This window comes from Octopus sinensis, linkage group LG7, assembly GCF_006345805.1.
Source record: "Octopus sinensis linkage group LG7, ASM634580v1, whole genome shotgun sequence".
In the NCBI taxonomy this organism is placed as follows: Eukaryota; Metazoa; Mollusca; class Cephalopoda; order Octopoda; family Octopodidae; genus Octopus; species Octopus sinensis.
The window spans coordinates 95,520,867-95,537,278 of NC_043003.1; the positions used below are offsets into that span (position 1 = coordinate 95,520,867).

At 35.6% G+C, this 16,412-nt stretch overlaps 1 protein-coding gene across 12 annotated transcripts in view; it reads right to left on the reverse strand.

Moving 5' to 3' along the window:
• LOC115213792 (protein FAM135A) overlaps nt 1–16,412 on the reverse strand; it is a 299,236-nt gene that overhangs the window by 30,978 nt on the left and 251,846 nt on the right. For all 12 annotated transcript variants that reach the window (XM_036504971.1, XM_036504966.1, XM_036504965.1 and 9 more), the window contains one exon: nt 10,318–11,455. In XM_036504971.1, the coding sequence (XP_036360864.1) occupies nt 10,318–11,455 (1,138 nt within the window). The remainder of the gene's footprint in view (nt 1–10,317; nt 11,456–16,412) is intronic.

The window sequence follows — 16,412 nt, forward strand, 5'->3', positions numbered from 1 at the left end:
GATGATGATATATATATATATAATATATACATATATATATATATATATATACATATATATATATATATACATATATATATATATACATACATATATATATATATATAATATATATATATATATTACATATATATATATATATATACATATATATATATATATACATATATATATATATATACATATATACAACAGGCTTCTTTCAGTTTCCGTCAACCAAATCCACTCACAAGGCTTCGGCCGGCCCGAGGCTATAGCAGAAGACACTTGCCCAAGGTGCCACGCAGTGGGACTGAACCCGGAACCATGTGGTTGGTTAGCAAGTTACTTACCACACAGCCACTCCTGCACCTATATACATTACATTTATCCTTCAACTCTACCCACTCAGTACAGTTTTCACCTACTCTTCCCTACTTATCATTCCTAAATACTGGCCCTTCATTCATGATATTCCTCATCTCTAATCATTGCCCACTCTTCCATACACTCTCACAAACCCTGTCCATCCTCACTGCCCATCCTGTCCACACTAATTTCTGCATACCTTGTGCCTTGAGGGGTCATACTGACACCTCATTATCACCAGTTTTATCTCTTTCTTCTCTTGCATCATGTGACTAGCCATATAGCCCCTCCACAGTAAGAAACATGTTCTGTCCTGACCTCCTACTCTCATAGTTTAACTCCTAATCTCTAAGCATGAAACTTCCTCCCTCTCTACTGTAACTTCACTCAATTGCAGGAAATATTAATCTTGCAAGTTGCATAGTGATCTCACTAGTGTTGATACCATGTAAAAAGTACCTGTAAAGTGATTGGCATTAGGAAGGGTATCCAGCCATTGAAACCAGACCAAAGCAGATACTGGAGCACAATGCAGTCCTCAGACCCAATGGATCCTGTCAAACCATCCAACCCATCTAAGTCCCAAGCTGCATGGTGACCTCACTAGTGCTACTATCATGAAAAAAAAGTACCCAGTACAGGCTATTAAAATGGTTGGCATTAGAAAGGCTGTCCAGCCACAGAAACCATTCCAAAGCAGACATTGGAGTACAGTGTAATTTTCAGACCCAATGGATCCTGTCAAACTATTCAACCTATGCAAGCATGAAAGATGTCAATGATGATGATGATAGTGGTGGTGATGTTTCCCTTAAAAACTCGGATCTCTAGAACAAATACTCTCTCTCTTCATTTTTGTTTTTCAAATGTTTCCACACCAATTACTAACATTTGTATTAACAGCTGAAGCATATCGTCAAACTATTTCTCTCTTTCAGTGAGGGGAACTTTTTTTTTTTCACTATCCATGAACACAAAGTTGCACAGTTGTAGCAACAACCCCCCACCCACACACACACACACACACACATTTATACTGTAAATTAATCAATATCACTGTGTCCAAACCCAACTGAAATTGTTAAACCCGGAAGGTGTATATATGTGTGTGGGCACATGGTTGTATACAATGAAGCTTGAAGTTCCTTTCAGCCAAAACATTTCATTAACAAAAATGAACGAATGCATGAATACATAAGCAACTAATGATGATGATGCTGATGAGGTAAAGGATGAGAAAGAGGGTGATGGTGGTGGTGGTGGTTATGATGATGATGATGACGACAATTTCTTTTACAGTAATGATTTATATAATAATATCAATATCAATATTGATCTGGAAATATCAATAAGTAAAGTGTGCCACTCATCTCGCTAATGGTGATCTATATATGCAATCAATAACCTCATGACTTTTCACCTATATTCTATTTCCTTATATTTCAGGGGATAGTTTGAAACAAAAGCCAATACATACACACACATGTATACACAAGCATGCAAACACACACACACACACACCCACACACTGTATTCAACCACTACTCTTCTATCCCTTTCTCTTTCATTGTCCCTTCCCTGCAACCTCAACCCCACCTGGGATACTTCCCCTGCATTCATAATCTGTTCTCCATTCCCATTTCTAGGGTCCCTTCCAGCCTCTCTTTCTTTCACTACTTTCACTGCATTCACCAACCATTCTCCCACACTCCCCTCTCCCTACACCTTATCACTGATACCTTATTCACCTGTCACCTCTCGCTTTCTGGCCTATCCCACACCTGCCACAAATCTCTTCCCTTCCATGACCCTCTCTGAATTCTTATTTCATTAAATTGGCTATGAAAGCTGTACACAGATGAAGAAACTGCAGGCTGGACAAAGACATTAATGAGATGAGATGAATGATGAACAGGATGATATTAATGAGGGAAGGCAAAAAACATCCACCAATCTTTGCTTCTCTAAAACATTGTTCTTTTGTAAACTTACAATTTGAGGCAATAAACCTCTTACCAATATTTCTTTTGGACTCAAGGTCCTTACAATGAGACACTATGCCTCTTACCTCAAATGACACTATGTCCTTGAAATGAAGCACTTGGCCTCTTACAATTTTTTTCCTTATGGGCCATATGCCTTTTCAATATGAGGCACTCATCCTCTTACTTTTACAAATTTCTGCCCCGCCAGCACCCGACCCAGCGTTAAGTGTCACTCAGGCACTCCGATAGTGCCAAATCAGGGTACCTCAATTGGAACAGAACACATCCACTGGGAATGAGTCCATTTCAGGTTATGTCTCCTCCACTGGCAAGCTTTTCTATCGCCTCTCACTTTCTGGAGAAAACCAAATATCGTTCCTCCATTGGGTTGAGGCTAAAACTTCCGTCTGTGGCACAATTCTCACCAACGGGGCTTCGGAACATGCCGGCAGTGTATTAACCGACAGGACTGTCCCGTTTTACTTCTTTTTTTACAACTTCCACCATTGGTGGCACAATTCCCACCAACGGGGCTTCAGAATTCTTGCCAACCCTCATATTTTTCTCTCATATTCCCCTCCCGTCACACCTCCTACATTTGCCTTTATAATGTGGAAGAGCACTGGATCCTTTCCCTAATCAACACTCCTCATCACCCTTCTATACCCCTCCCTTTCTCCCTAACTGCTGGTACTAATCCCTTCCCCTTTTCTCCTGCTCATTCCATACACCAACCCCTAACCATGTCAACTCTGTTACTCACTCCACTACCACCCTCTCATGACCATAAATTTGTTCCTTGCATTGCACTTCACCCTCTCTCATCACCTCACCTACAATCAGCATGTTCCCTTTCCTATTCTGCTCTCAGCCATGTGAGACCTTTAGGGTCTTCAGTCTTGAAAGTTTCACAGCAACTTCACTGATGCTGGAGCCACAAAAGAGCACCCAAAACACTATAAAGAAATTGTATTAGAAAGGGCAACCCAACCATAGAAATCATGCCAAAATAAAGGGAGTGAAGCACAATGTGGCCTCCAACACATAGGAACCTGTCAGACTTAGTGGTTAGGGTGTTGGAGTCTAGTTGCAAAAGAGCTAAAAAGTTTTAGTTCTTTCACAACTAGACTCAACAACAACTTTTGTTTTAGGTATGATCATGATCTTCCATAAGGATAAAATATGTATATCTGAAGATGCCTTTTGCTACTTCCTCCAACAAGTCTTATGTAATAATAATAATAATTTTTTGATGCATTCCTTTTCTGCACTGAGGAGAATGGTACTCTCTTTAATCTTTTACTCATTTCAGTCATTTGACTGTTGCCATGCTGGAGCACCGCTTTTAGTCTCACAGATCGACCCCAGGACATATTCTTTGTAAGCCTAGTATTTATTCTATCGGTCTCTTTTGCAGAACCGCTAAGTTACAGGGACATAAACACACACCGCCATTGGTTGTCAAGTGATATTGGGGGGACAAACACAGACATACAAACAGATACACACACATACATACATACATACATACATACATACATACACATATAGATAAATGAAAGAATGGAGTTGAACGACGATTTAACAAAATTCCTTTATTCTCGACACATGTTTCGAAGACTGCATATTCTTAATTCCGAAGGAATAAAGGGTGCATTATGCCGTCTTCTCATCAGGAAAGCCAAGGAACTTATGTCAGCATCATGACGAACAAAAGCTTTTAGATGACTGCCCACATGGAGTCCATAGTGATAATGAGTATTACATATATATATATATATATATATCAATATATATATATATTTTTAACATCAGCTAGGATGTTAAAAATCACATAGCAAACCTATAGCATTCAGTTCTTCATAAAAAAACAAAACCCATTAATGCCAAGTCTCTCACAGAAATTCCTAAACTCAACAAAATCTATTACAAGGAATATTTTCATGGTAACCACAGAAACCACAGAGTAAAACAATCAGAAAAAAATCCATCCAGTTTTTGAATGAAGATAATGAAACTGTCTTTTGATCAGAATATTGATAACTGATTGATATCCCTTGGACGAAAATTTATTTGCCAGTATACAAACTACAAAGCCCATTAATCAGATACATATGTATATGCATGTGTGTGCCTGGTTGATGATACAGCCTTACATATGACTAATTCCTTTTACAAGAATGGACATGTCCATTGAAAAGTAGTAAAGCTATCAGGTGTATCCTGCCACACCCACGTATTAAATCCATAAATAATGCTAACAGCACCCCACCCCCTCACACACACTTTTCCATCCATAAACAACATATATTTGTGTGTGTGTATGTGTATACTCTTTACTCTTTTACTTGTTTCAGTCATTTGACTGCGGCCATGCTGGAGCACCGCCTTTAATCGAGCAACTCGACCCCGGGTCTTATTCTTTTGTAAGCCCAGTACTTATTCTATTGGTCTCTTTTGCCAAACTGCTAAGTAACGGGGACATAAACACACCAGCATCGGTTGTCAAGCAATGCTAGGGGGACAAACACACACACATATATATATATATACGACGGGCTTCTTTCAGTTTCCGTCTACAAAATTCACTCACGAGGCTTTGGTCGGCCCGAGGCTATAGTAGAAGACACTTGCCCAAGGTGCCACGCAGTGGGACTGAACCTGGAACCATGTGGTTGGTAAATAAGCTACTTACCACACAGCCACTCCTGCGCCTGTGTATGTGTTCTTAACATTTTTTCAAGTCAAAACAATCCAACTTATAAGAAACTAGCTTTATATGAATCCAAGCATTCCACCAGATACAACTTCACCATTTTTCTCTGACATTCTGATATTTGCCAAAATTAAAATAACTGTTCTGCTAAGTTGATCTTGCTAACTTTTCCTTTCCAAGAGTCAATAAGTCTCACGCCAAATAAGCATGGTCTACTTTTAGATAAATTAGATTCCAAAATTTAGAGAAACGGATTAAATATTATTTCATCTGGAATGTTGGCATTCTTTTAAGTAATAGATATTTTTACTTTAGATAGATATATATATATATATATATATATATATATATATAAATGAGTTACAAAGTTAATATGTCAACTCTGCAAAATACAATAAAACTGAAATAAAAGCTATAGTAACTGAATAATTAAGGTCCTAGATCGAAATCTTATGGCGATTCAATACCAGTTTTAGGACTGATACATTATTCTATTTGCCAGCATCAGTTTAGGTGAAAGTTTCTACTTTTACTTAGCAATTGAAGAAAACAGTTAGATATAATAAAGACTCCATCATAAATTTCCAGTTGGTAATAAATACGGCAAAAAAATATCAGAATTTGCAGCACTATCCAACCTATGACATAATTTCATCTTCATCTTCGTGTTAATATTTTACATGACTTAACCCTTTTGTTACTGTATCTATTTTGAGATGCTCTAGGTTTCTTTCAATTATTTTAAATATAACAAGGAATTTAGTAAAATAACTTAGCTGTCATTAAGCTAGTGTTAGGAGCATAAATTGTGACTAAGGTTTGGTGGAAGATTTTAATTCAAAATTTATGAAAACAAGACCTTTGTACTACAGAGCCAGAGCCAGGTTGGTATCGAAGTCGTAGTTTAATTATAACATAATAGACAGTGTTGCCCAAAATGAATTGACAATCATGTTTACTGACACAACTGACCAATCAGGTTAGATTACAAAGTTATTGAATTAGACTGGATTCAATCAGATTAAAACCTGACTTTGCCAATGGTGATTTCAACTTACTAGATGAGATAGAAATTTATCTGGGTTCTCTGAAATGCAGGCATGGCATTGTGGTTAAAAACTTTGCTTCCCAACCACAAGGTTTAAAGTTCAGTCCCACTACATGGCACATCTTTTTTCGTTTTGTTTTGTTTTGTTAAATAAACAGTTGTCCGTGCAAATAAGTCTCCCCTTCTCCACAATATCAAGGTTATCTAAAGGAAATGCAAGGACTAATACAACAGGGCACCAATATTGTCACAGACATTGGTACCATCAAAACATGAAGCCATAAAGTCAGACAATTAATACTACACACTATCGCTCCAATATTTCCAATATTTCGCTCCAATATTTCTGCTCCAACACTCCAATATTTCTGCATTTCTGCCAATCCACTTCCCTGGACCGTCATTATATTTATTGAATCCAAAATAATGAAAGACAAAATTGACACCAGTGGGACTGAAGTAAGAGCAAAACAGCCAAAACGAATACTGAAAAGCATTCTACCTTATGCTCTAACAAACAACCTATATTAATGATTACATTAGTATTAAAAAAAGAAAACTAGAGTGGAAAGTAAATTAAAAGGTGTGCATAAACAATTGGCAAACAATATCTTTTTACATATACAATTCATTGCTATTATGTCAAACTGTCGTATGTCCAAATTTGGCCAAATGCATTTTTTTCAATATATAATTTTGCTTGCAATAGTCGGTTCTTTTGGTCAAACTATTGTATCTCCAGCTGCTTCAGATGCCAAGATATGAAAATTGTACAACAGTTTAGCATTTTTCAAAAGTGTAGTAAGTTCCATATATGACGGCTTTGCAAAAATATTTCTGACTGAAAATATCATACACTCGCAGTATCGCCCGGCGTTGCTCGGGTTTGTAAGGGAAATAATTATATAAGCATTTTTAGAGATGTAAAGTATAATAGCCATCTCAATATGGCTAACCACAAAGGGGGAGGGGTGTTACTGTAGCTTTTTACGTTCTGAGATTTAATAATAAATTTTAGAGAGTTACTTCCCTTATATATGTCAAAAATGGATTAAAAATGGGAAAAATTGATGGTAAATTTTTTTTAAATCGTAGACTCATCGTAGACGCGCGCTAATACCCAGACGGTCTCGATATGAATCACGACTATAAGATACCCGGTTTTGGTTAAACTGCACCGCAAAATGTGGGAGTAGTTAGGAATTTAAATCGTAGGAGACAGACATACAACCTCACTTTTATATATAAAGATTTCCTCTATTTACATAATATTGAGGTCTCTTTCTTTCTTTTGTTATCTTACTGTTTTTACCAATATACATATATATATATATATAAATATATATATAGTTACAGAGATGTACTTGCATAGCAAGTGACTTGATCTGAGATCGTGTGCTGGAACGAAAACAGTTGCAGCGTTGAAGGTGTTTATAAGCCATTTAAGAAACACACAAAAACCGTTAGATTCACTTCAACATTTAAATTTAATTTGTCAAAATATTTTCGTCGCTTTGAGACCGCGACCTGTTAGCACGATATTTTTGTCAGTGAACAGGTCGCGGTCTCAAAGCGACGAAAATATTTTGGCAAATTAAATTTAATGTTGAAGTGAATGTAACAGTTTTTGTGTGTTTCTTAAATGGCTTACAAACACCTTCCAGGCTGCAATATATATATACACACATATATATATATGTATGTATGTATGTATGTATGTGTGTATATGTGTATGCATGTATGTGTGTGTGTGTGCATGTCTGTGCTTGTGATTGTCGTCCACCACTGCTTGACAACGAATGTTGGTTTGTTTACATCCCTGTCACCTAGTGGTTTGACAAAGGAAACAGATAGAATAAGTACAATGCTTACAAAAATAAAACTGGAGTTGATTCATTAAAGTACAATTCTTCAAGGCATTGCCCCAGCATGGCCACAGACCAATGGCTGGAAAAAGCAGAAGAATAAAAGAATACATTCTCTGCTTTGGTCTTATGTTCAAGGCATGAGAAAGCTTGAGTTTACATGAGAAGGCCTAACAGACCTGGTAGAAACAGCAGCCAAATCTCCCTCAAATCACACCTTACTGTCTTATGTATGTATATATATATGAGCCAATGAGGGGGACCTCTACATGGTAGCTAGACCTGGTAGAAATAGCAGCCAAATTTCCCCCAAATCACACTTACTGTCTTATCTATGTATATATGTATGTATGAGCCTATGAGGGAGACCCCTACATGGCAGCTAGACCTGGTAGAAATAGCAGCCAAATTTCCCCCAAATCACACCTTACTGTCTTATCTATGTATATGTATGTATGAGCCTATGAGGGAGACCCCTACATGGCAGCTAGACATGGTAGAAATAGCAGCCAAATTTCCCCCAAATCACACCTTACTGTCTTATCTATGTATATATGTATGTATGAGCCTATGAGGGAGACCCCTACATGGCAGCTAGACATGGTAGAAATAGCAGCCAAATCTCCCTCAAATCACACCTTACTGTCTTATCTTTCTGCTACTTGGATATAGGTGTTATATTCCTCGTAAAAAACTTTCCTGTCACACACTCACGCACACGCACACACACACACACACACACACGCAACCTCACACACACACACACGCGCGCACACCCACACACACCCACTCACACACACGCACGTTAGCTTACAATTTTATTTATATATTTGCGTGTCTATGTGTTGAAAGAGGAAGTGGGAGGCAGAGTGAAAGAATCACTCACTACAGTAAGTCAATTACTTTCATTTTATTCGTTGCCCACTGTGTGTGTGCGTTTGCGTGTGCTGTAAACCAGACTAAGAAAAGCATTTGACACACACACCAGAATGTGAGTTTTCTGTAAATTTTGCTTAATTGGAGTTTAAATTTTAAAAACTGGACCTGGCATGACGCGATGCATTGTACTCTTAAAAATGCAAGGTAAATTGTAATTGAAGAAATCCTATATTGTAGATTTGTATAACTCCCAAAGGGAGGCAGATAAAATCTGCCTTTTATAATAAGAGATGCATGGAGTTACAATTTTATGCATCCAACAAAGTATTATTGTTAAGCTGAAACTGTTGCAAATGTAAAAAGAAATGGAATGGAGAAACTATTTTTTCATTTTCTGAAACAGCAATGTTTTACACTTATGGCACTTTTGCACAATAGCAACAAATTACTCTTAACATGCACAAGCCGTTGCACATGTTTGTCATTACCAAGTCAGTGTGCGTTACACTCTTCACAATGACGTACTTCTTATATGTCTTAATCCTACTTCAGTTCACTTGATGGTGTTAATTTTCAAGGTGTGATCCAACAACTGCTTCATTCCAAAAGTTCCTGAGCTTATTTCTAACTCCTTATAACCATCATCTGCTTAAGTAACCTACACCATATAATAATAGAGTAGTTTGCCTCATTTATTTGAATGTCAATGATAAACAATGTATATATTCAAAAGTATAAGCATATGTTATCAGTCACATATTCAGACTCTACACCAGTGGTTTTCAACCAGGGTTCCGCCAGCACAGTCCAGGGGTTCCGCAAGAAGTTACAAAACTGCTAAAATCGGGAGTAATTTTTAATTCTCCTGTGCAGATATGTGTGCATAAGACTATTAAATTATTGCACAGGGGTTCCTCGAGCCAGTGGAATGTTTCCTTGGGGTTCCGCTCCAGCAAAAAGTTTGAAAAGCACTGCTCTACACAGTCACTTGATCTGCTAGAAAAAACAGCTAATTCTTACTCATAGAACACCATATTTTCTAAAATAAAGACAATGCACTCCCTGGTTTACAAAAAGATGGGACTGTTACAGCTGGAGTACATTTGACCACAAGTTTGCTTGGTTAGGGTTGACTTCGGGTTAAACAACAATAACAAATACACATAAATATTGTATCTGTTTAAATATAACTTGTAGTTTATACAATTCATTAAAAAAATTAAAACAGATTGCTTTATATTTGAGTTTTAAGAGAGTTCACGTGAAATGTTATTTTATTTTGGCAGAGAGTTCCAGAAACAGACAGGATGACTTAAATAATTGTAGAATTTCCTGAAATGTACCAAAGGTTACTTGTATTTAGGTTCATCTTATATTTGAGCATCAACAGTAAATGTACTTGAGGAAGAAGAACAGATTGTAGAAAATTTTAATACAACAAAGAGGGGTTGAAAGGATAAAAAAAAAACTACTTACTTCAAAGTTTTGTTCCCTACAGGTGGCACAAGCCTCGGTGTATCATATTTTAAGTTGTATATCCGCGAAAGTTCAGGAAATGATGATGACGATGATATGGCAGAAGACCCAGTGTTTGAAGTCTGTGACCAGACATTACTTTTTGGTCCAATACTACTTGTGCCTTCTGTTAATGTCTCACCAAGAGATAGCTCAGTGCCCCTAATCCGACTAATGACACTTTGATGAATGTCTGGGTCGCTAGCTGACTTTTGATTATGGAGGGGACTATGGGGTGGTTGATAATAATCAGATTCAAATTCATCCTTCACTTCAGAATCTTCTTCCTCCTCCTCCTCCTCCTCCACTATCACCTCTTCTTTAATTTTTTCCCCAAGATTTGTTTTAGCATACTCCTCTTTCAGAAGCTCAAGTATTGTTATCTGTTCGTCAGTTGAATTTCTTTCACTTGTAATGGTTGATGAAGAACAAGGGCCAAGACTATTGTCTTGAGAGGCCTCAGTCGGGCTGTCTATGCACGAATCACTTTTATCTTCTTTTTTGTTGAGATCACTACTATTTGATAGGGCACTGCTGCTGTTGTTGGAAACCAAGTCTCGTGCTGATGTACAATTGTCTGAATAATTGGAGTGTAAATTGGAATCTTTTGAAACATCTGCTGGCTCTGAACAAACAGATATGACATCGTCATGCAGAATAACCTCTAAAGGTTCTGAACAACTTGACATAGTGTCAACATTACTTAACGAGACAACTTCTAAACGTTCTGAAGACGCAGATAATGAGTCAACATTATTTGAATGACACCCTCCAGATTCTGAACAACTCAATACTGTATCAATATTGTTAGGAATAACTTCGGCAACTTCAGAGCAATCAGATAATGTATTTTCACTTTCCTGGGCAGAATTTATATTTTCAGATTGGTGATTGTGACAGTTTTCCAGGGACAAATTTTCCGGAGTTTCCCTGTCAATTAAGAAGGCTTCGTTAACTTGTCCATCAATTTTTTGAAGGCACTTATTTGTATTAATAATGGGATCAGTAAGGGATATGGAGGAATGCTTTTCTTGGCATGCCTTTACTAAACCACTGTCAGAAAGTGTATCTGTTTTGAGAGACGATTGGTTTCTTTTACCTAAAAATAAAAAAAAGTTAATAAACAAATGATTAGAGAAATACTACAAACATTTTATGGATTTCAAATGAAAAAAAATATCAACAAAACTAAAATCCCCGGATTGTAAAGGAATTTTGATTTTCTTTTTTAAAATTTCATTTACATATTGTGCATCAAAACTAACTGAATCCTTTTTGACAAATATTAAATTGATACAAAATTTAATCCCTTGTAATTTTCATATACATATGACGAAAAATACCTGACAATATTTATTTGAATCTAAAACTTTTACTTTTATTCTGTACAAATTATTAAAGGACACAAGATCCTTTGAATTTCATATCTGTTTAAGATCTTTGAAATGAAATTTAAATAAAAAGACCATAAAATACATTTACACTATTATATATGCATACACATATACATACTCACACACACACACATATATATATGTATGTCTGTGTGTGTAATTTAACACTGAGAACATATAAGTCAGTCAATCAATATAGGTTGAATTATAGATAATTTACATCTAGTCATGGCCTTAGGAATCAACAGAGTTCAGTGTTTACAAATAGCAATGCGGTTGCCAACTAACATTTTTATTTCTTTATCAGATGATGCACGTAATACGAAACAAAATCAAACAAAATATAAAACAAAAACAAAAACAATAAGGGTTCAAGCCATAAAATAAACAACCACTTGGTAAATATGCTGCATGCATGCATGCATAATAATAACAATAATAATAATAATAATAATCATAGCAGCAGCAGCAAAAACAACAGTTCTAGAAAAGCGTTAGAACAGTCAGGTTATCAGAAAAATATTAACAAACAGTTGAATAGAAAAGTAATCTTATAAAACAGGGATTTATCAATGGTTAGTAGTTCTTTCCAATTTTGGAAGCTATTCATATGCAAGGAAAGATACTTGATTGATTTGATCCTAATATACATCTGATACGTACTCTATCAGTATATGGAGGAAAAGAAAGCTGGCCCAAACGGGATTTAACCCTTTAGTGTTCAGATTATTCTGTCAAATGTGATGTTTGTTTATTTAAAATGGGTTGAATTAATCATGCATTATCTTGTAGTTTAGAGATTTCAGTGATGTGATTTTTTAGTTTTAGAATGACATTGTAGGACTAAGGTGAGAGAAGAGATCTGGTCAGTTTCAATATAAAACAGGTTAAATATTTTGGCCAGATATGGCCGGTTTGAATGCTAAAGAACTTAAAAGCTGCACTATATTAATCCTGTAATTTAAACCCCTATTTATGTCAACCTCCCTGATTCAGCCCTTGGTTCTACGACACAAATTCCGTTTTAAAGTGATCTAAATTTAAAACTTCTATAAAAACTTCATCTTAATTTATATCCCAGACACCAGCTTGATAATGACAAAAGTTATTTTACTAAATTCTTCATCAATTTCCATTAATTGAAACAAAGGCAGTGTATTTGAAGAAAAATATGGTAATGAAAGGGTTATGTATGTTCAGCCTACTTGTAGTACTTGGCTTTAGAGATACACCTATGCTGTTAAATGGAAGTAATTTTATAAGAAAACAGGAGAAATAGTTCCTAAATCTTTAATTGTTTTAGTCATCATCATTATCATTTAACATCTGCCTAACTGGTAACTAGCTCAATGGTTGCTTTAATTTAAAAGATACCTAATAATTAGTTCTATAATTGATTTAATTTAAAACATAACTAATAACTAATTCTTCAACTGAAAACAACAAGTATGTTTCTATATATAGTTTATCAATGGGTTGCATATTAAAAAAAGAAAAACTAAGCTTCTTGAATCCTTAACACAATTTTGGTTCCTAATTGAAATTATTGTCCGTTCAATTAATTTATATCATTAAGATGAAAGATTATTCAGTATTAAATCTATAAGCTATGTTTTGATCAGTTTGATCTTTGATTGCCATCAACTGGATGTATTCAAAGTACAGGACTGTGCTTGAGTGAAGAATTGGAGTTTCAAATTTCTTTAACTATTAACCTCAACATTAGAAATGAAATATATCTTTCAACAAGTTTTGACTGATCTTATCTTTGAGCCATCATTTTCTACCTTATTCTTGAATGTGTCTTTAACAGCAGAATGGATTTGAAACAGGAAACTTCATTTTCAAACTGAGGGTAATAACATTATTATCCACCAGGCCACTGAGGTTCTTAGCCTTCATTTAAAAATAAAGGTTCTTGGTTCTAATGCTATCATATACCTGCCATGCATTCAATGACACTACAATAAAAATTCTCCCAATGAAGCAGGAGTTCTCCAGCTGCCTTGCAACTCCTGTCCAACCTGTTTGTATTATTGTCCATCCATTTCATTCTTTGCCTGCCTCTTGATCTACTTGATCTTTCTTCCATAATAAGGTTATCCAGATCTCTACTTCCTTGTATATGGCCATGAGAGATGAGCTTTCATTTTGTTCACAATGGGTTATCTTTAATCTATTTGTTGTTACACCTATTCATTTAACCAAAGGGCCTTGTAAGACACATTGACATTCTCCTATACACCACAAATGCATGTTCTTTAAATCTTTTCAGAGTCTATGCTTCACAACCAGAAATTCTTATTGGTCAAATGAACACTCACATTAGCCTTATTTCTAACTAAATTGGGACACTTTTGCTGCTCCAGATGTTATTAAGCTTTTCCATGGACATTCTTGCCATGGCTACCAGTATTTTAATTTCTTTCTTACATATACCTTCATCAGATTTGCGTTCCAGGATACATGTACAATTCAGCCTATTTGAGCGTAAGTTAACATTTACTTATTTTTCTTCTACTATCATGACTTTTGTTTGTTTGTTTTTTTTTATGGTTGAAATAAAGACCATGTGCATTTGACACCTTCTAACACAGTCTGCTGTTGAATGCACATTCAGGAATAAAGCACATAATAATGACTGGCAGTCACATCAATCAAAATGTAGTGTAGATATTTCTATTTCAAGACATTTTATTTCTATTGATCAGGTTGATAGATTCCAAAAAGTTATAATCCAATTAGCAAACATTCATTTCAAACATTTAGATGTGTAATCATTAATGATTTTGAGAAAAACATGAGCCACAAAAAAATCTCATTTTTATTGCATCTATGACTATGAGACTATTTATACTTGGAATGTCAAAATTAAGAAGCATGTCATATATGTGTGTGTGTGTGTGTGTGAGGGGAGAAAGAGAAAGAATGTGTGTGTGTGTCTCCATGTTTTAACATCATGTATAACAGTAACATCGCTTGTTACTGTCATACAAGTGAAGCCCTTCGTTTTCAGCCTTCCATGAAAACATGCCCAGCCATGGAGAAATATTACCTTACATAGAAACAAGTAAAAGGTGGCAATAGGAAAGGCATCCAGCTGTAGAAAATGTGCTTTAGTGACGTCTGACCACCCCATGTTAACAAAGAATGAGAAAGTGGCCATTAAAAAATAATGATGATGATACATAAGAGAGAATCAAAGATGAATAACTGTTTGTCATTAATGATCGCCCTCTGCATTCTTTGTATTTACAGTCAGTCTATCACCTGAAATACATAAGTATGCTTGATCCTCAATTAATCTTATTTATTAGAATCATATACAAATATTGGTCAGAAAATGAACCAACAGGATTCATCAACATCATTGCTTAATGTCCGCTCTCTATGCTAGCATGGGCTGGACAGTTTGATATGGAGCAGGCTAGCAGGGAGCTGTTCAGACTCCAACTGTCTGTTGTGGCATAGTTTGTATGGCTGGATGCCCTTCCTAAGCCAACCACTTAGCAGAGTGTGTTGGGTTCTTTTTACATGCCGCTGGCACTGATGCATTTATGCAGCACTGGGGTAGATGCATTAACACATCACTGGCACGTGTGCTTTTAAGTGGCAGCAGCACCTGAAAGGACAAGCCTGTATGTGTGGAAGACAGCAACTCTACTTAGCTTGACATGCCTTATCAAATACAGTAAATCGCCACATCTCCCAGTCCCTTGTTATTTCTTCAGTGAGACCCCCACATCTGAAGATCCTTTCTCACCACTTGGTCCCATGTCTTCCAGGGTCTACCCCTTCCACTGGTACCCTACACAATTAGAGCTCACACTTCTTTTTTGATGCAATGGTCCTCATCAATATGCATGTATCATATATTAATCCATACACAGGATTATATATTAATATCTGTGCAACATGGTTTTTCATGGGTATGATGTATTTTATTAGTAAATTTCAGTGTAACATTACTAAACTTTTTTTTATATCCTCCAAATATTTTTGTTTTAGCACTTCTGATACCAAGCCACCAGAGAACATCCCTGGTTCTACATTATAAACTTCTTGTTTTAAAAATCATCTGAATTAAAACCATTCATTAAATCTTCTTGTTCCACACCCAGCATAATGACAATAAGGTTATTTTATAAAACTCTTCACTATTTTCAAAATTAATTGAAACACAAGCAGTGTATATCAACAAAAGCAAGGTAACATAAGGATTGAATTAGAGTCTGATACATATTTCACATGTATATTTAAGTTAAAAATTTATGCATAAAGCATAAAGAGGAAAATCGAAAAAACAAAACGCAGCCAGTTTTTTTTTTTTTTCTCCCCTCATTGTTTAGTTATCAAAATATACTTCATCAATCACTACTTACTAGCTGAATAATTATTATTCAATTTCATAAGTCAAAATTTTTGATTTGTAGTTAGAAAAAAAAAAACCCAACCTTTCTTACAAAACAAAATAAAGAACAGGAAAACTATTAACGATTATATATTAAATCCATAAAGTCTGTTTACAGTGATGAGAATAATCTATTTTGGGTTATTTTTGCTATCATTTATGCCAAGTTAATTGATCCATAAATCACAAACCAACATAAAGACTCAAGTTTATCTCCAGTTCATGGTTTTGCTTACAAGTATAATGTAAAT